This window comes from Pipistrellus kuhlii, unplaced genomic scaffold, assembly GCF_014108245.1.
Source record: "Pipistrellus kuhlii isolate mPipKuh1 unplaced genomic scaffold, mPipKuh1.p scaffold_m20_p_3, whole genome shotgun sequence".
In the NCBI taxonomy this organism is placed as follows: domain Eukaryota; kingdom Metazoa; phylum Chordata; class Mammalia; order Chiroptera; family Vespertilionidae; genus Pipistrellus; species Pipistrellus kuhlii.
Genome location: NW_023425529.1, coordinates 186,728,643 through 186,748,137, shown reverse-complemented (window position 1 = coordinate 186,748,137; position 19,495 = coordinate 186,728,643). Strand labels below are relative to the sequence as shown.

The following is a 19,495-nucleotide window of genomic DNA, read 5'->3' as shown; positions in this document are numbered from 1 at the left end:
TGTGAAACAAATATATTTGAACTAAGTCTGAATAAATCATACATGAAAGTGCCCATAGCTCAATCTACCTTGTTTTCATAACTGCTTACTCAGCAGCTCCCACAAATTACAATGCTGTGCTACTTTTTCTTTTTGAATTTATACCCGGCGTAATAATGAGCATGGAAAAGATGCAATTTGTCCACGTCTCTACAGGATTAATCGTGATAAGGAAAGAATGCTGATCTACTGCCTTAAGTCCAATCACAAGTTTTTTGTTTGTTTGTTTTTACTGTGTGTCTGGACATACTGTGTGATGGACAATCCGAATGAAAGGACGTAAGTGAAATGATACCCACCAAGCAGGTGTCATTTAGTTGTTGAGCATCCAGAGAGGAACCAAGAGGTCACCTGTTCCAGTCCCTGTCCTGGCACATACCTGAGTTGGGTGCTCCATCCGCAGAAGGAGGGGTGCTTGGAGGCACATGTTTCTCCATCATCCATGTTTCTGGATGTATCCTTCTCCCTCCCTCTTTCTCTAAAACCAATAACAGCCACTTTTAGAAAAAGGAAAAGAAAGGAAACTCACCTCCAATCCCTCTTAGCTTCTCAGTCCATTAGCAGATCCTCAGGACAGTGGGTACTGGCCCAGCTCCCTGGATCTGCCGCTGCTTCCTTCCAAGGAGACTGTCTGAGGAAGGCTGGCAGAATCTACAGTCCTCCTGGATTTTTATGCTGGTTCATGTTGACATCACATGTGGGCGGAGACTATCAAATTAGCATAATCTCATGGAAGAATCCGAGTCTTGGAGGGACACACTTTTCTGGGCCCTGTAGTGTTTTCAGTCAGTTACACATTACTTCGATCCATTTCTTATACTTAGCTTCTGTAAGAAAAACCAACGTTTCCCCTTATCCCTGCTGCTTCCTTCTGCACTTTGCATTGTTTAATGTGATGGCATGAATGGGAGATAAATCAACTAGTAATACACTGATCTAGGTTCAAGGGCATGAAGTCCACCTACAGTGTGTGCAACCAACGACCTCCCCCAGCTCCGGGACCTTTCACGATTCCAACTGAAGCTGCGGTTCTGTGAAAATTCTTTCTTCTTCCTAGCTCCCGGTAAACCATCTCCCACCATTGTCGCCTCTGTGTCTGGGAAGTGAATCCTCTAGGGAACTCACAGGAACAGAGACCCCCATTTTGTCCCTGTGGGACTAGTTCACTTTGCATTCTGCCTTTGACTCAAATCACTGCCCTGAGTCATTCCATGTCAGCACAAAGAGCTCTACATCTTCGGAGATCACCGTGTCTCCTGGGCATGGATGTACATGAACTGGGCTGTGTTCCTTTAGCCTCTTCTCCTCGTCGATACTTGTTATTTTCTTCAGTTTCTCTCCCGCTGTCATCTGATTGAGGAGAGTTTGAGGCACATCCCTTAAGTGTTTACTAAGAGGCGTTGAGGAATAAAGGCAAATAATCCTATTTGGGCCTTTTGACACTTCCTTCCCCAGAGATTTGTGTTCAAAGTAAGTCAACCAATCAGGCCCAGGTGGAGCCTGTTTGATTTCAAAATGTGGGCATTCTGGGTAGTTTTCCATTTTATAATTTGCATACATATAAATTCCCACAGACCTTCTCATTGGTCTCTCCTCTATTATTGAAGAATGTGCCCCCATGGTCACCCTGGTCAAGGACCTGGATCTGTGGCCCCACCCTTGATGTCCCTCCACCTGTGGCTTCTGCTGGACAACCAACTTCTTATGGGATCCTTGTCCCTGCTTGTCCTGCCATTGACCTTAAGTTACCCCTGACTGTGCTTGTGGGGAGGAGCACAGATCATCCCTGGGGATCTTGCTGGGAGCATCTCCCTTTGATGCCTATGTTCACTATGAGTGTTTGTTGAAGGACCACATTCTTATCTGTGGAGACAAGGTGGCAAACATCCTTTCATTTTGCCTCGAGACAGCAAATTTTGTTCGTTATTAAAAAACACCAAAAACAGTTTAAGGAGTGGTGACAAGATTAGGTATTTTACCTTATTGTGGCTTTATTTCCTGGGCTGCTCCTAAGAATTGGAGAGAATCAGCTTAGACCCAATCTAGAGTCAGTGTTGAGTGCAAATATCAGAATTAACCCTTTCCTTCCTCCCTGCCCCCACCAACTCTTACTTCAATGCAGAGCTTTTAGAACAAAAGTCAAGAGCTTTCTTGGTTCCAGGTGTGCAGATCTCTGTCTCCTATCAGCTTTATTTTCTGGGCTGTTCCTTCGGGTTGGCAGAAACAGCTAAGGCCCAATCTGGAGTGAGTGTTGGGCACAAAAATCAGAATAAAGTAAGATATAGAGTGTGGTCAGAGGCTTCACTGTACACCCCCTACCCCACCATCCTATAGCTCCCTTCAGATCTTTCCGAACAAAATTTAGAGTCCCCCATTTTATAATTTTCATATGTTTTATCTCCCAGTGAGCTCCCTTGTCTTTTTTATATAATTGATAAGTTCTCTTCCATTGTGCTTATGCTCAGAGCTCCACCCTTTGTGTCTCTGCACCTGGAGCTCAGCCTGGCCACTGCTCCTCCCAGGGTCTGCCTCTCCAGGCTGGTCCAGCCCATGACCTTAATTCTCTCCGGTCTGCCTCAGTCAGGAAGTGGTTGTTTCATCCTCTCTTAGGTTCAACCTCAGAAGTCAGTGTTAACTGGGTCATGTCTGGGAAATAAGTCCATTTTACTAGGGGAATTATATGGAGCAGCATACACCACCCTTGTCTAATTTTTTAAATTATTAATTGTTCAATTTTCTCCTTATCTCTTCTGATGGAACCTGTTGGAATTTTGAATGCTATCAGAAGAATATTTTCCTGAAAATTTTTGACTATGAGTATGTGCTAACTACCCCGCATTCAATGTACCATATTTCAGTTATAGTTGTTTCCTATTTTTTCTAAAACAATTTACAATGGCTTTTCTAATTAATCCTGATTTTCTAATATGACACCAATAACTTTCCAAAATCTTAAGGTTTCCCGCCATACACAAACAGAAACAAGTTTGAGGTGATGTGAAGGGATGGATGTATTAATGACCTTGATCCTGTGAGATCCTTTCCCAATGAATATGTAGATCAAATCACCATATTGTGCACCTTAAGTTGTCCTGTTTTATTTGTCAGACATAAAATCAAAACACCTGAAAAAATAGATTCTCTCATTTTGGAATAAGTTCAGCTGAAGCAATAAGGAAATTAAGAAAGTTTTCATTCCTGACTTATCTATTACTTTTTGCTGTTCCTTTGAATCTGGGCAAATTACTGAATGGGGATCTGGATAGATATCTTGTATGTTGCCATCATGGTGAGATCTCATAAACCAACTGCTGCTGTCATTTAGTGGACGATTTCTTGATTTGGTTCCTACATTCATAGACAATATTGCATTATGTATTTTCCTTCAGCTGTGCCCACCTCTTTGTGATGCTACAGAGAGTTTTATCCCTTCTTTTTTAAAGGAGCGTTGAGGTGGCAGAAGTGTGTCCCACATAATGGTTCACATTCCTGGAGTACATCAATCTATACTTAAATTTTAAACTTTCAGTTTTCGGTGATGAATTAAAGGTGACATTGTCTAAAGGTGACCATCGGCCATCTTAAAATGGGTTGATTTTCTTTTGGTTGAATCAGTTGCTGGGATCCTGCATTTGGAGTATTGGCAAGCCTTTCATCTCAGGTCATGGTGAGGGAAGAGACAGGATCCTGGGAAGTTTCTTAAGTCCTATGGGTCAGGATTGCCCCATGGGAAGGGATCAGGGACTCAGGGCACCTTGGAAAGGCACTGAGGCTGCTGAAAGATCCTGAAGGAGGAACACATATGGAAGGTAAAGTCCTAAAGGTTGTTAATGCAACTTGGAGAAGGGATGTCCTTGATTAGTGGAAGGGAATATGCAGGGACTCACAGGTGGGGCTGAAGCTGTGGAGAGAGGGAAGGCAAGGGTCCCTTCATATTCACTTCTTCTCAGTCCCTCAGGAAGTATAATAAACTAGGCAAGAAGAACAGGGCCCTAGGGCAGGAGTCTGCATTTTGACCTGATCAGACAAGATGTAGAGAATCTGGTCAGGTCACAAAATTAGAGGGAAGAAAGAACAAAAGAGTCATGGGCACAGGTGTGTGTGTGTGGGGGAAAGAAGGGGCAGGACATGGGGGCCCTAGGCCTGGTTGAGGATGAGAGAAACTTGTAAAATATTGAGGAGAGACCATTTCTATTTCCCAGGAGAGGTGGCAATTCAGCAATAGTTTGTAAGGAGAATATAGATCAAATTAGGGGGAAAACCAGTGCAGAGAACCAAGGGATGGGGGGGGGGGGTAGGAAAACCAGTGCAGAGAACCAAGGGATGGGGGGGGGGAGGGGGACACAAGAAAGAAGCTGAGATAAAAGAGGGTACAGAAGCTAACCCACAGAAGAGCAACTCATGGAATGACTGAGGCAAGGCAGGGATCCTGGGACCAACAGGCTCCTGCTTTTAAACCATAAGATAGGCAGGATTCAGCTGTTGCCGTGTTCCTCGTTAGGGCGTCATAGTTGTTCCGCAGCCTTACAAAGGGTTGGTTCAGCATCTGGAGAAAGTGGCTGTGCGTAAATGATTAAAGAGTCCAGAGACAAAAGATTGTTTTGAAAGGCATTGGGGGTCAGATGAGCTTCCGTTGAAGAAGCTAGAAGACTCTCCTTGTCTCAGGACCTATGCCTTTATTAAACACAATTTGTCCCAAGGCAAGGTGGAAATATACACTTCAAAGGGTACAATATCAAAGGGTACAAGAAGCCTTATTAGTTTGGAGAACAGCCTACAGCTGTTCAGGTGTTTGGCCAATAGGAGGCAAAAAAATGCCCTGAGCTGTCTGGCCATTAACAATCCCATTCAGGTTTGGGGGAAGTGCCTTAGCCATTTCAAACAGGTAAATTACATATGTGCTCACCCTTGTTGAGCCTCCCAAGCCCCATCAACCTTTTGACGAAACTCTTGTTATTACATGCTGGAATTGGTTCTCAGCAAGCTGTGTGTCTGACTGTGTGGGAACCTTATCTGAATCACCATCGATCTAATAACTAGTTCTCAGAAAAAGTCTACTGAATGCGTTATAGAAAAACCCACAAAAATATTCCTGAGCTCAGTTATCATAAGAATAGTCACAAGGACCCCAAGTATTGACCATAATGAAAGGAAAAATAATTTTCATTGTGCAATTAAAATTTAACTATGTAGTTGGAAATTGAAACCCCCCTAAGTGGATGACAGTGGCCCAGTTAGGTGACTCCCAAGGTCCTTGGATGCCGTGTCCTATGATTGCACCATGTCCAGTGTTTTCTGAAGGCAAAGGGAAGCAGTGTGATGGTAGAATCAGGTCATGGATATCCTGTGTGATCAGGGCAAGTCCTGAGCAGTTCCTCAAGGAGAAGTCTAGTGGGTAGAGAGGCAGGACTCATCCCTGTCCTGCCTTCTTTGAACACTCAAGAGTTTTCAGCATTTTTAAAAGGTCTTTATTTTCTTTTTAAGAAAATTTTTTATGACATCTCTGAGTCAAACTAATAAAATCTGCATGGGAGAAAGGTCTCAAGTGCTCCCCCATATTGAATGTTCTCTATTCTGTTGTTGTTTTTTGCTTAGTTTTACATGTGTCTTCCTAAGGTAAGTCCATTTGAGCTATAAAATCAGTAGCTTCCTAATGTAGGTCCATTGGAGCTATAAAATCCAGCAAGATACCTACTAAATTGTAGCCTCCAAGTAATTGGAGATTATGGCACCCTCCAGGGGGTGAGCTCCTGTGGTCCCCTCATTCTCTAGTTTCTACTTTTCTTTAGATTTTTGCTCTCTCAACTGTCTCTGGTCTGCAGCATCATTTCCTTAACCAAGATACCCTTTTCCTATGGATGTGAGGTCTTCATAGTTCCTACATGAAAATTTCTTCCTTGATTAACAATCACACATGTTACTGTTAAGGGGAGTTGGTGACCATGATTGTTTGCAAGCATTAGGCAAGTGTAATTAGGAACCAAAGAACATAACATTAAACAACTTCTAGAAGCCCAAGAACATATAAAGAAAGTGAGGTAACTGTAAATGCATTTTTTGCATACTCTAGGGTTTTAATGTTATAAGTAATGATCACTATTAATAATAAAAATTTTTTCCAAAACCAGTTTTGCTCAGTGGATAGAGTGTTGTCCTGCAGACTGACAGGTCCCAGGTTCGATTCCGGTCAAGGGCATGTACCTTGGTTGCGGGCACATCCTCAGTAGGGGGTGTGCAAGAGGCAGCTAATCAATGATCCTCTCTCATTGATGTTTCTAACTCTCTATCCCTCTCTCTTTCTCTCTGAAAAAAATCAATAAAATATATTTAAAAAAAATTTATTGCATTTATGTTCACAATACATTTTAAAAATTTTATGGGAAAAATGATTGAAAACTTAAAACTGAAAAACTTCTATCCTTCTCATTTTTAACCTTCTTTAGGTTAATTCTTCCTTTCTTCAAATCATGCAAACCTTCAAAAATTCTATTACTATTGAATAAAGGGAAATGTTAGAAATAAAAATATAGTTTAAAATGAATAGCTGTGCTACAAATAACCTCCTAAATGAGGCATAACTTTAGAGATAGCACAGTCACTCGGTACTTGAAAATGATGCCTGTTGCCCAGATGGCATGGCTAAGTGGTTGAGCGTCAATCAATGAACCAGGAGGTCATGGTTCAGGGCGCATGCCCAGGTTTCAGACTCGATCCTTGTGGGGACATGCAGGAGGCAGCTAAGCAATGATTTTCTGTCATTATTGATGTTTCTATATCTTCCTACCTCTCCTTCCTCTCTATTTTAAAAAAAGAAAAAATTATGCCTGTTATTTTATTATCACAAAGGCAAGAACTTTCAGCTAAGGCTCAGCACAGTTATCTCAGTTGTCTAAACAATTCCTTACAGCAAAGGAGAATCAAGCATAGCAAGCTCAATATAGGATTCTTTTTTGTTTGTTTTCTTTGTTTTGTTAATCATCACCTGAGGATATGTTTCTATTGATTTTTAGGGAGCGTGAAAGATAGAGGGAAAGACAGAGGAACATCAATGTGAGAGAAACACATTAATTGGTTGCCTCCTTCAAGGACCCCAACTAGGGTCCAGGCTGGGGAGGAGCCTGCAACCAAGATACATGCCCTTGACAGGAATCCAACCTCGGACCCTTCGTTCCACAGGCCAACGCTCTATCCACTGAGCAAACCTGGCCAGGGCAAATATGGGATTCTTTTTGTAAAGCAAGGCTGGATGATCTCTTTCATTTTGCCCAGCATGCCATCTTCACAGAGGACCAGGCCCATTAGTTCAAAAGCTCACTAGTGTCAAACTTCAACTTTTAGTCTGAATTATTCTAAATATAGCTCAAGTTAGCATATATACTGGTAACCGTTTAGAGATGCCTGCTGCACATACCCTGCTAAAATGCACCACCATTGGCAAGCCCTAGATGGGGAAACATATGGAAGACACAAGTCGCCAAACTGCTGTAGTCCTTTGTAGTTCTCTGTTCCCAAGACACCCCATCTATGGCATAGAGGAAGCACCCTCTCCCCAGGGGTTTCCCACACTCTATTAATAACAAAAAGGCCCCCTTCCCTCTGAGTGGGGCCCTGCACTGTTGCCTCTGGAGGCAACCATCCTGTGAGGGACTTCCCTTTACCAGCAAATTGTCAGTGTGGCACCCAAATTAAGCTGGTTGTGTGATTCTTCACCTTGCAGACATGTAATTGTCTTTTATCTACTCCCAAACCCCCTTATCTCACTGCGACTTCTCAACATACTTATATGCATAGGTTAGTGGAGATAAATCCCACTGGGACGTGCTTCTCTGACAGTGTTGACATCAATCCTAGGGATCCCAGCACCAGCACAGGTAGCCGGACATGCCCCTTCGACCCCCTGAGAAAAGTGTGGTTCCTGGCTAGGCCACAAGATAGGTATCAAATCCAATTCTTATCCAGAACCACATTTGAAGTCAATTGCAGTTTAAAGATAAATTATATATTAAATTGATTATTTATGTAATAATATCCAATTTTAGAAATTTATTATAAAATGTTTCAATGTAAAAGTAAGATGTGTGGTGTACCCACATAGCAACATAAATAGTAAAAAAATATGTATTTGTAATTGAATTTATTGTGGAGCAGGTTTCAAGGGTACACCTAGTAAAATATTTTTATTTGAAAACACAAAGAGCCCACCAGTTGTAATTACTTGGTATATACAATATGAACATGTTCGTACTCATATAAGATAAAGGCACTAATCTACTTCCACCCTTGAAATGAGGAAACAGTCACAGAAAGGTTGTTATAAGGTCTCATTGGCTGTGACAGTGTAAATGAGAACCCCTGGGGTATGTCTCCATGGTCTGAACTTCTCACCACAAATTTGTTCTTTGACCCTTGCTTATACTTCCATGTGTCCCTGGTTGGTCATAACCCATGCCTCTTCCAGCCAGAAGGCAGAGATTTTGAATTCTGATTGCTAATCTCCTCATGCATGACTTGTCCCCTACGCTGGTGGTAGTCAGTTGTGGAGCTTTCTAAAAAAGAATGACATATTAATGTCATGCAGAGAAGTGCTCCTTTCACTGGTCTCTGGTTATGATTTGGAATTGTGTGTTTCAGAAGAGCACAAATCAGCCCAGTTATATCTTGATAAAATTTCTCCTTGAGGCTTGGGTCCAGTATGGGGGTTGAAGGGTAATAAACTCCAACCCCTGGGGCAAAATAATTCTTAATTCTATCTTGGTGGAGTTTACTTTCTGGGCTGCTGTGGGGACACACAGCACTGGCTCAGTTTGGGGAATGAGTAAGTGCATAACTCAGGACTCATGTAAATAAGATGTGGGATGAACTTCTGCCCCAATTAGTTGGAGTCAGAAACATCATAGAAATAATCCAAAAGTTCTTGGCCTGGAAGGGGCAGGGGCAGAGCTGGAGCCCATTCTACTATTTATATTAATGCTTGTGACACTGCTCCCGTGGCCCTGCTGGGCCCAGCTCACAGCACAGAGAGACATGTTAAAGGTCCCTGCTGTGACCACCAGGACACAGATGGAGACAGACTGTGGTGAGCTGTATGAAAGCAGCTGTGGGAGAAAGGAATTCTCAGAGACAGGCTGAACCTCTAATTCACTTGCCAAGGAGTGTGGACTCTCACATCTGTATTAACAACTGCATAAAAAAACAAAAAAACAAAAAAAAAAAACCCAAAAAACAAACAAACTAGGAATTCAGCAACATAGATCCTTTTCAGCAACATTTTAACAGCAATTATCTGTTGAAAAAGTTTAATCTAATTTCTTACAAAATTTTGCATTTAATATTCTCAGGTCACTCTATCTTGCATTTATATGCTATATTTCCCCCAGAAATAAGTATTTCCCTTAAAAATTATGAATCATGTGCTAACCCTAGAGAGTTTAATTTTCCCCTAGATTGAGTTTTCAGGTATGAAATCCAGCTGGAGCTTTCTCCGGGTTTATAACTGCTATTTCCTCAAGGACTGTAGTGCTGACTATAAATGAGTGACCACTGTCCTTCTTTCATGACAGAAAGTGTTTTGTATTCTCCAAATTCTCATATGAGCAATAGCATCCTCTCTGAATAAAGGACTTCTCCAAAGTTTTCACTGAATCATTTCCCAAGGAAAAATTACTGGTATTCCTTAAGAGGTTTTAGCCTCCTAAATACTGTTCTAGTGGTTATTTCATCACTGAATTTTCTTGTGCACACCATGCCTTGAGCTTGGCTGAATATCTGTTCACAGCAATTAACACACCTAGGGGTTCTCCCAGGTGGGGAGAACATTATTTACTATGAATTATAAATGAAAGCATTCCCACAGTGACTGGAGACTGAGGGCTTTCTCCTGTATGAATTCTCTATTTTGAAGCTGAGAGCTTTTGCTGCAGACTTCTTCTTTCTTTATACTTCCAGTGTGAATTCTCACATGTCACCTATGATTAGACAAGTGACTGAAGGCCTTTCCAGAGATATTCCATACAATGGATTATCTTCCATCTACATTTGCACATGGAAGATGCGTAAGGATGACTGCAGGGTCTTCCACATTGATTATAGACAGTGTTTCCTTAATGTGTGAGTCCTTGCTGTTTTTCAATGTTAAAACTATAATTGAGTTTTCTCCTACATTCATTACTTATAATACCATATTATCTCAGGTCCGAATATTTACTGAAGGCATTCATAATTTTCTCTTCATTGTGGGTCCCTTCATGTCGTCTAAGAGCAGAACACTGACTGAAGGCTTTCCCACACAGATGACATCCATAAGGTTTCTCTCCAGTGTGAGTTCTCTCATGTCGTCTCAGGGCAGAACATTTACTGAAGGCTTTCCCACACTGACAACACTCATACGGTTGTTCTCCAGTGTGTGACCTTTGGTGCTGTCTGAGGTTAGACGACTGACTGAAGGCTTTCCCACATATATGACATTCATATGGTTTCTCTCCAGTATGAGTGAGACTATGTTTTCTAAGGTCAGAGCTCTGAATAAAGGCATTCCCACAGATGTGGCATTCATATGGTTTCTCTCCAGTGTGAGTCATCTCATGTCTTCTAAGGCTAGAGCAATTACTAAAGGTTTTCCCACATAGATGACACTCATATGATTTAACTCTGGTGTAAAGTTGCTTATGTTGACTAATGCATGACTGGTCACTAAAGGATTTTTGACATTGTCTGCTGATACAGGGTTTCTTTTCCATATTGGTTATCACATGCTGAGTCATTGTGGAGTTATGGGTAAAATTTCCCAAATCATTATATTCATAGGGATCCTCTTCAGTGTGAAATTTCTGCTTTGGGGAAAAAGATGAAAGGCTGTTAATTGATTTACCACGTAAGTTCATACATTCACTTCTACATATGAGTACTAAATTAATCTTGCAGTGATGGTACCCAATTAAAACCTTCCCAATGATACCTGCATATGGATGGTACATTACTCCACTCTACACACAGATTTTCTCTTTTGTAGCATCTCAACTGCAGAACTTATTGGTTAATTTTGAAAACTTCAACACGTTTCAAAGTCTAGGTATGCAAACAATGTTTCTTACAGTTGTTCTTTTTATTAATATCTCAGCTTATAGTTATGAACTTAGGTTAATTCCTTCTCTAAACTCAAACTACCCCGAGTTATTTGCTCAGAAAAAGCTTTATCCCAAATTAACATAAATCACAGTATTTTACTCAAGTACTAAACTAACATCCAACTGCCAAGTTTTAATTTGAATGACTACAGTGAACACTCATGAAACTTACCAGTTGCATGATTGTAAATGTGTCCTTTCCACTGGTACATTGTGTGGATGTTATTTCTTCATTTTGAATGGCACTTTTCCCGCCTAAAATAATTAAAAAAAAATTAGAACAGCTTTAGGGGAATGAACATGTGAGTATGTCTCAAAATTGGCATTGTGATGGGGAATATTCTAAAGTAGAAACATATCCAAATGCATTGACAATTCGTAAATATTTTCAGAATAAAAATCTGAAAAACGTAAAAGATTTTTGGTAACAAAAGAGAGGGAAAACTTTCAAAGGGGAGGATCAGAACAAGAGTTATGTGAAAGCTTAACTTCAATAGCATATGAAAATCCTTATTCTTCGAGCCAATGACAGGAGGACACATGAATTGTGATTTTATATATATATATATATATATATATATATATATATATATATATATATATATATATAATTATATATATGTGATTGGAATAACGACAATATCTGAATAATTTTGCTTCATTGTCCATCTACATTTTGAAAAATGTCACTCAAACTTCCCAAAGCCTTCACTTGATAGTCTAAGAAGGACTTACTGAGCAGACAGCTCCTCACACTGAAGCCCTGACCCCCACTGCTCACCTGCATTCTGGCCTCGGAAAAACCCAGTCCCTTCACTCCATAGCTCTTCTCCTCGCTCCAGCTGAAAAGCGACATCTGATTTGCAAATCCAATATCATGTTTGTGAAAGAAAGGTACATGGATTTTGAGATGTCTATATATATATATAAAAGGCTAAGTGACTGTCTGACCACCCAACTAGCCAGTATGATGCACACTGACCACCAGGGGCAGACTCTCAATGCAGGAGCTGCCGAGGTGTGGTGACTTGGCAGTGGCGATTCTCAAGTCATGCACCCCAGAAGCAGAGAGAAGGGAGCCTGATTCCAGGGTGTGTCACCTGAGAACTTCCCTCTCGATACTCTGGGATCCCCGGGGGGATGTCTAAGAGCCAGTTTTGGCCTGATCCCTACAGGCCAGGTTGAGGGACCCCACCTGCTGGAGGGACCCTGCTCACTCCGTAGATACCCTGTGAGCCATGGCACTGCCCCAGGTGTGGCTGGTCAGAGAGGAACAATGGGAGATTGCCTCCAGGGTGTGTCCAGTCCTGCTCTGCTGGCCACCTTCTAATTAATTTCCTTTCAACATGCACGAATCAGTGCACCAGGCACTAGTGTGCTAATAAAAGTGCATTCTCATTAAGTCCACAAGAGGCTACTGATGAAAAATACGATCACTGAAGGTCACCCCAGGAACCACCACTTTTAACAAAGAAAACAGGGAAGAAATCCAGGTCACATGTCCACAGTAGTAAGACCTCTGGGTGCTGATGTCCATGCTCACATTCACATGAAAAGCAGAATCTTCCATCTTTTCAAAAATGGGGAAATTAAATGTCTCCAAAGTTGCTTGAATATTATTTTCAAACATAAGTTTCAAAAGAATGATCATTTTCACTACTCTGGTCTTAAGTTCAGCATAGTGATTAGAACAAAATAATTAGTTAGAAAATTTAATCAATTTATTTAAGCATTCAAAAATATTCATTGAGCTCCCTGTTCTGTTCTGAGTGTTAGATATTTAGCAGTAAGGAAGACATTGAATTGGGATCAAGATTACATTCCAGTGGGGTGACAAACTAGGTGTAAGTAAAGGAAAAGAGACAACTTTTACTCCATGCAGTTTTAAGGTCTATGAAAGAATCATGGTGGAGAGAGTAGTAGTCTGTGGAAGCTATTCTTGATACTTGTTGAATGAATGAATGAATACCTGTTTACATACTTACATACATATATAAAAGTTGACACACTCACCCAGAAAGACCAGGTGTCTGATGTTCTCTAGCATCACATCTCTGTACAGCTTTCTCTGGGGTATGTCCAGCAGGGCCCACTCTTCCTGGGTGAAGACAACAGCCACATCTTCAAATGTCACTGATTCCTAAAATATCATGGACATTCTGGTTTAGACAGACTAATCCCAGCCAATGTCCAGAGTAGGAGGGTGGAGATGGCAACCTAAGGAAGGGAGCTGAGGAGCTGGGTATATAGCAAGATCACACTGAAGTTGAGGTTCTCAGTGCTGAGCTGGTATCTGCCTTTCAGATATATCACAGACATATTCATAGTCTGAATTAATAAGCCTTTGTTAAAAAGGAACATCATATGAAATATGGTGTAATATAATCTTGAAATTTTCTGGAACTGATCATTTTTACTTCCAGACACATGATTATAAAAAGTATCCTTAAAAAGTTAAAAGTAAAACTCACTTCCTAGTTAATGTCAAGTAAATTTCAGTCTTATAATTAAGGTAAACAATAATTCTGATTTGCCACTTTTGAACCATGACTATAGTTACATCATTCCCCGAGATGAACCTCAGACTCCTTGTCTATGAAAGGGTTTAATAATGTGTTATGAGTGTTGAAAGATTCAATGAACTCATTTTTTCTATGTAAACATGTATTAAATATATGCTATTGGTCTGTTACTCACTAAAATGTCCAATATCCTTGAAGCAATCTCCAGCATTCCTCATAAATGAGTAAGTTTCACACAGAACTTGGTACCAGTAGGTGCTGTCTGTCTCATTGCTAGAGAACTCAGGTGTTCATAACAAACAATAGGTGAGATGGTCAGCAGCACAGGCCAGGGCTCTGACAGGCTGTGCTGAAGGACAGTTCTAATCTGACTGTCCTTCAGGATGAGGCCTCCCATTCTTGACTTTACCTGAGGCCTTAAGCAGCAGCTGTCACTGTTTCCTTTGTAGCTTTATCTTGTCTCCAGCTAAAGGATAAAAAAAGCCCCTGGATTGCTTAGGTCTATCAAATTTTCCAACGATTTCCCAGGGTCTTACATTTGACTCTGCTCTACTCCCTGCCCTGCATGCACAGCTGACGTTAAGGAATAACAATGCTTAGACATGAATTCCAGCTACCAACTATGAAAGGAAGGTCGATTACAAAAACAGCAAAATGTGTGATTGGGGACAAGAATGATTGTGAGAATTTTAGTTGTCTTCTTAAGAATTTTCCAAAAGTGAAAATATATTTAACAAAACCTTCTATTTAAAATGGAAAAAATAATGAATGATTCCTCATGTTCACCTAGCACTGTAACATTCAATGACTGGCCTCCCTGATGAAACCACTGCCTCCCCACTGTTCTACCCCTCATTCATCTCTACTCACCACCCCCCCACCCCCCACCCCCAACACTATAGTCAATAGCATGATTAAGGAGTCAATTATTTCCCAGTGAGGCCATGGACTGAATTAGAGAAAGAGCTTCTCTAGTCTCTTCTGTCCATGTACAATCTGCTGGAATAAATCAGTGTGATGTTAAGAAGAATATTAGTCATTGAGGTGTTCTAGGAAACACCATTATAGCCACCTCGGCGTCCTGGGGAATTTTTCCTGGAGCTCAGATCTCTGAATGCCTCCTGGTTGCTTAGGACAGTGATGAAGTAGGAAAAACCTGCCTACTGATGTCAACAGCAGAGTGATTTCAGTAGAAAGAGGCATTCCTACTTACCAGTGGCTGCATGGTCAGTGACTCAGTTTCCAGGTGTCTTTCTCTGGGTTTTCATTCACAGACAGTCTTAAGGACTAAAAATGCAAAGCTAGGTACAGAGAAAAAAGCCATGAGAGTCCAGTCTTGTGCACAATTTCCAGACCCTCCTGTCATGAAACTCCAGTGTTCAGCTGGGTGTGTTCCCCATTCCCAGCCTAACCAACAAACAGGCAGTGAGTCTACAAGAAATGCAGAGGCTCTCCTCCTCCCCTAGGGCCACAAGAATGAAGACTATGGGTAGAGTTGATAATAAAAAGCTAAGAAATATAGGAACCTTATAGATAAGAATATCAAATGTACTGAGCTTTGTACACTAATTTGGCCATGGCATTCAGTTATTCAATTCCCTCCCTGGTTTCCAACTATAGTAATCCCTGACTCACACCAGATGTAGACATTGATTTCCACCTGCAGGTAAGCACTGTGGAATTTCTCAGGTCTCAGCACTGCCTTATGCACTAGCAGGGATTCTCTAACCTCCATGTACTCCTCTTGACCCTCATTTCCTCCTGCTCAAGTACTCAAGCAACTAAGAGCCTATTTTTTGATAGAGTTAATGAATTCACCAACTTATTCCATTTGGAGGGATCAATGGCACCCATACCATCAGTCAAATCCTTAAAATCTCTGCCATCAGAAAGTGGCAGGAGGACATACATGAGTCATGGAGGCACGGTCATGTACTGCCTTAGTCCTCTAGGTCAAGGGTGCTCAGACAATACAGAATTGTTAGAAGTCTACTTGGTTCATCTCATATTTTTATTAGGTGGTAGCAGAGTGCCTGCTACAGACATATATTTCTCTTTAAACAATCACCATGAATTCATGTGATTTAAGGAGAACTAAACTCAATGAAAATTGCTTGAAAAAAAGATGCAGTAGCTATGAAAAAGGCTAAAGTATAAGAGAGGCAGGAGTGAAAAGCTATTGAAAGTTAATATTCAAGGAATCCTTTGCCTTATATAAGAACATTATTTTAAAATTATTTAGTAATTTTAGTAATGGACAGCCTACAAATTATTAAACCCCCCATGTCTCAGGAATAGAGGGCACAAGCATAGGAAGCTAGAGAGGGGTCCAAGCCTTCTGGAGCCTTTGCAGTATGTTCTAAGTGTACTACAGAATCACGGGACTGCTCATGCTGCTCCACAGACCTGCGGACATGGGGCAGGGCAAGGATGGGCCAATGCTGGCTCCCACAACAGCTCAGCTCCCATCAACAGCCCAGGCTCAGAAGCAGGATGCCAGAAGTACATACCTGAAGGTGGTAGAGTGGAACTCAAGGCAGACTGTGCAGCAAGACGGTCAGAGCCAGGAAAGGCTTGAGCCTTAATGTTTGTAGTAGACGGCGCTTTGGGGGACTGGTGGGCAGAACATGGTCCTTGAGTCCAGCCGCCTTCCCGGAGGCCAGATTCCCTGGAAGGCACACACAAAAAAGCATTTAAATGACCCAATGTAAGAGTTGTCTCTGCATGGAAGATGGTTTACAGATATATTTTTATTTTCTACTAGAGGCATAGTGCATGAAATTTGTTCATTGGTAGGTTCCCTAGTGGCTGCTGGCTGTGGCCCGTCACCTGCTGCTGCCATTGCCGCTGCCAGGGCCTCCCTCCCTTCCCCCAGCCACCAGCCAGGGACTCCCTCCCTTCCCCCAGCCACCAGCCAGGGACTCCCTCCCTTCCCCCAGCCACCAGCCAGGGACTCCCTGCCTTCCCCCGGCCACCAGCCAGGGACTCCCTGCCTTCCCCCAGCCACCAGCCAGGGACTCCCTCCCTGCCTTCCCCTGGCCAGCCCCACCCCCTGGTAGAACTCCTGGTCAAGGGAAAAATTTGCATACCACCCTTTTATTATATAGGATCATATTTTTATTCATGCATATTTCAGCATTTAGGAACAATTAACACATCTAAATGAAAATTTAATTAATGTTTTCTTAAGAGAAAGGATGACAGCTGCTACAAGACGAGTGTAGATTACACAGAAAATTCAAATGATGGCTTATTCTAGAACATCCTTTTGGTAATAAGCAATATGTACAGTCAACAAATAATGAGCCGTTTTGAAAGTCATACAGTAACTAGACAAAGTTCAGGCAAGAGGAGGTTTTTTTCTCACATTAGAATATATGTTTTCATACATCACACAAACTTTTGAAAAAAACAAACAGAAGTTTAGTGAGAGTTAATGCTGGGCCTAAACACATTTGCTCCTATTGGATGCTATTAAGAGGATATTAATATCATCTAATAAAGTTTCTAAGACTCAGTAAATATTATGACTTAAAAAACCTTGCCACAACTGTTGACACTAAGTATTTCATAGACATCCTTGCTTGAAGAACTGCTCTAAAAAATGTGATTATTTCCACTTCAAAATACTGCAAAAACTTTAGTAAGGCCAAGTATGTACCAAGCAAATTTCTCCTGCTTCTGAGCATCTGTCTTCTTCCCATTCCCTGATCCTCATTCTTATTCCTTCTTCAAGTTCCCTTCACAGAGTCTGCCCTCTCCTCAGTTAGTCATTTAGTCTAATCAATGTCAAAAGATGCTTTTGACATACCCTCAGCTGTGACCATGGGGCAGGCAAGGAGGTCAGCAGGAGAGGCCAGTAGAGAGGAAGCACTGTCCTCACAGGAAGGGCAGACCTGGATGGGAGAGTGGCAGGGTTTGCCCTTCTCTCCCCTGCCCTTAAAAAGTACAGCTCAGCCCCTGCCCACTGGTGTGGCTCAGCGGGTGAGTGGCAACCTATGAATCAGGAGGTCATGGTTCAATCCCGGTCAGGGCACATGCCTGGGTTTCAGGCTCGATTGTCAGTGTGGGGCATGCAGGAGGCAGCTGATCAATGATTCTTTGATGTTTCTCTTTCCCTCTCCTTTGCTTTATCTGAAATCAATAAAAACACATAAAAATTTAAAAAATAAAAAATTACAGCTCATATTTCATACCACCTCTCCATCATTCATGGCTTTAACATAACAATGTCAAGTATTTAATTCCTCTTTTCCAGAATGTCACATAAGCCATTAGCCCTAGCTGATCTGGCTCAGTGGAGAGAGCATCAGCCTGTAGACTAAAAGGTTCTGAGTTTGTTTCAGGTGCCTCAGTGGTAGGCTGGATCCCTGGCCCTGGTCAGGTTGCATGCAGGTGGCAAACAATGGATGTGTTTCTCTCACATCAATGTTTCTGTGTCTCTCCCTCTCCCCTCCACTCTCCCTAAAAATCAATGGAAACTTATCCTTGGGTTAGGATTAACGACAACAACAACAAAGTAAGACTGTTAGCAGATTTAATTAGCAGGACATTCACCGGAAATCAGGAAAATAGCTCGGAGCCATGTAGAAGCCATGAACAGACAAGCTCTCTTCCCCCAGAATTCCATGACAACCCAGCCCATCCTCACTCATTTTCAGATACAAGACACAGATTTCGTTGGGCATTTTAGTTCACAGCCGGCTAACTTAAGAGATTACATAAGGGGAGAAAAATGTTGAACGTTGAACTAATTGGTTAAGCTAGGTTTTGGCTGTTTATATAAAAATAAATCACCAACACTCTTTCACATTGACATATGGAACGATTCCCTAATAAGCACCAAACAGTGTCTTCCAATCAGAACCTCCTCACCTGGACCGGACAAGGCACATGGAAATGGGAGCATAACTGCTCATTGCCAACAGAACTCCAATAAAACTGGGATCTGCCTTCCTTTTGCCCTGGGCGGTGGTGGCAACTGTTGGTCAAAACTCCTCCCTGCGGACCCGCTGCCTCCTGGCCTCCGCAGCACCGCCTTCTGCCCGGGCGGCTGTCCTTCCCTCTCACTGCCCTCCCGGACCTCTGCTTCCTCCTGCCCACCCGGCGCCCCAGGCCTCCCTCGCCCCCACCGGACCCGCGGGCTCCCCACGGGGCAGCAGGTCCCTGCGCAGGAAGCGCGCTTCCGGCGGGACAGGAGGGTCAGCAGCCGCTGACAGCTGGGCCGGGGGCGGGGCTTGAGGGCCGGGAAACCGGAAGTTCCGGGAAGCGGCGTGGTCCCGGAAGGCGCCCGGATGGGGAGGGGACTCAGGGGGACCTGCGGACTGCAGATCCCCGGGGCGGGGCGCGGGTGCGGAGCGGAGAGGGTGAAAGGGGTCCAGGCGGGGAGGATGGGGCGGGCGGGCGACTTTACCTGCAGGTGAGGGCCCGGCCCGCGGCTCCGCGGCTGCCGGATGCGCGGGCCCCCGGCGGCTGGGGCGGGCGGTCCCCCCGGGCCCCGGGCCCCGGGCCGCGGGTGTGGAGGACGCGGCGCCGGGTGTTGCCCAGCGACCCTGAACTAGAAATATCACTACTCGCTCCCGCCAAGGGGATCCTGGAGCTGGGATCTGCTTCCGGGTCGACCGGAAACTGCGAGCCGAAGGGGTGGGCCTGCCAGGTCACGCTGCGCCTGCAGCGCTTGGGGGCGGGGCCTGGCGTCCCTCAGCCCCGCCCCGCCCCGCCTCCGGGCATTTCCGGGCGCGGAACCTGAGTGGCCGGTCTCCTTCCGGGTGAGAGGGGAAGGTAATCAATGGACCCATCCAGCTTGGCGTT

The 19,495-nt window shown here is 43.1% G+C and overlaps 1 protein-coding gene across 1 annotated transcript; it reads right to left on the bottom strand.

Moving 5' to 3' along the window:
* Window positions 1–9,294: 9,294 nt before the first annotated feature.
* LOC118729188 (zinc finger protein 705A) lies at window positions 9,295–19,300 on the bottom strand. Its single transcript, XM_036456533.2, has 7 exons — window positions 19,098–19,300; window positions 16,195–16,352; window positions 14,898–14,985; window positions 13,176–13,302; window positions 11,944–12,039; window positions 11,335–11,417; window positions 9,295–10,868 (listed from the first exon to the last, which is right to left on the bottom strand). Exons 3-7 carry the CDS (start codon window positions 14,907–14,909, stop codon window positions 10,221–10,223), a joined length of 966 nt encoding a protein of 321 aa, XP_036312426.1. The 5' UTR covers window positions 14,910–14,985; window positions 16,195–16,352; window positions 19,098–19,300; the 3' UTR covers window positions 9,295–10,220.
* Between the last annotated feature and the right edge of the window lie 195 nt (window positions 19,301–19,495).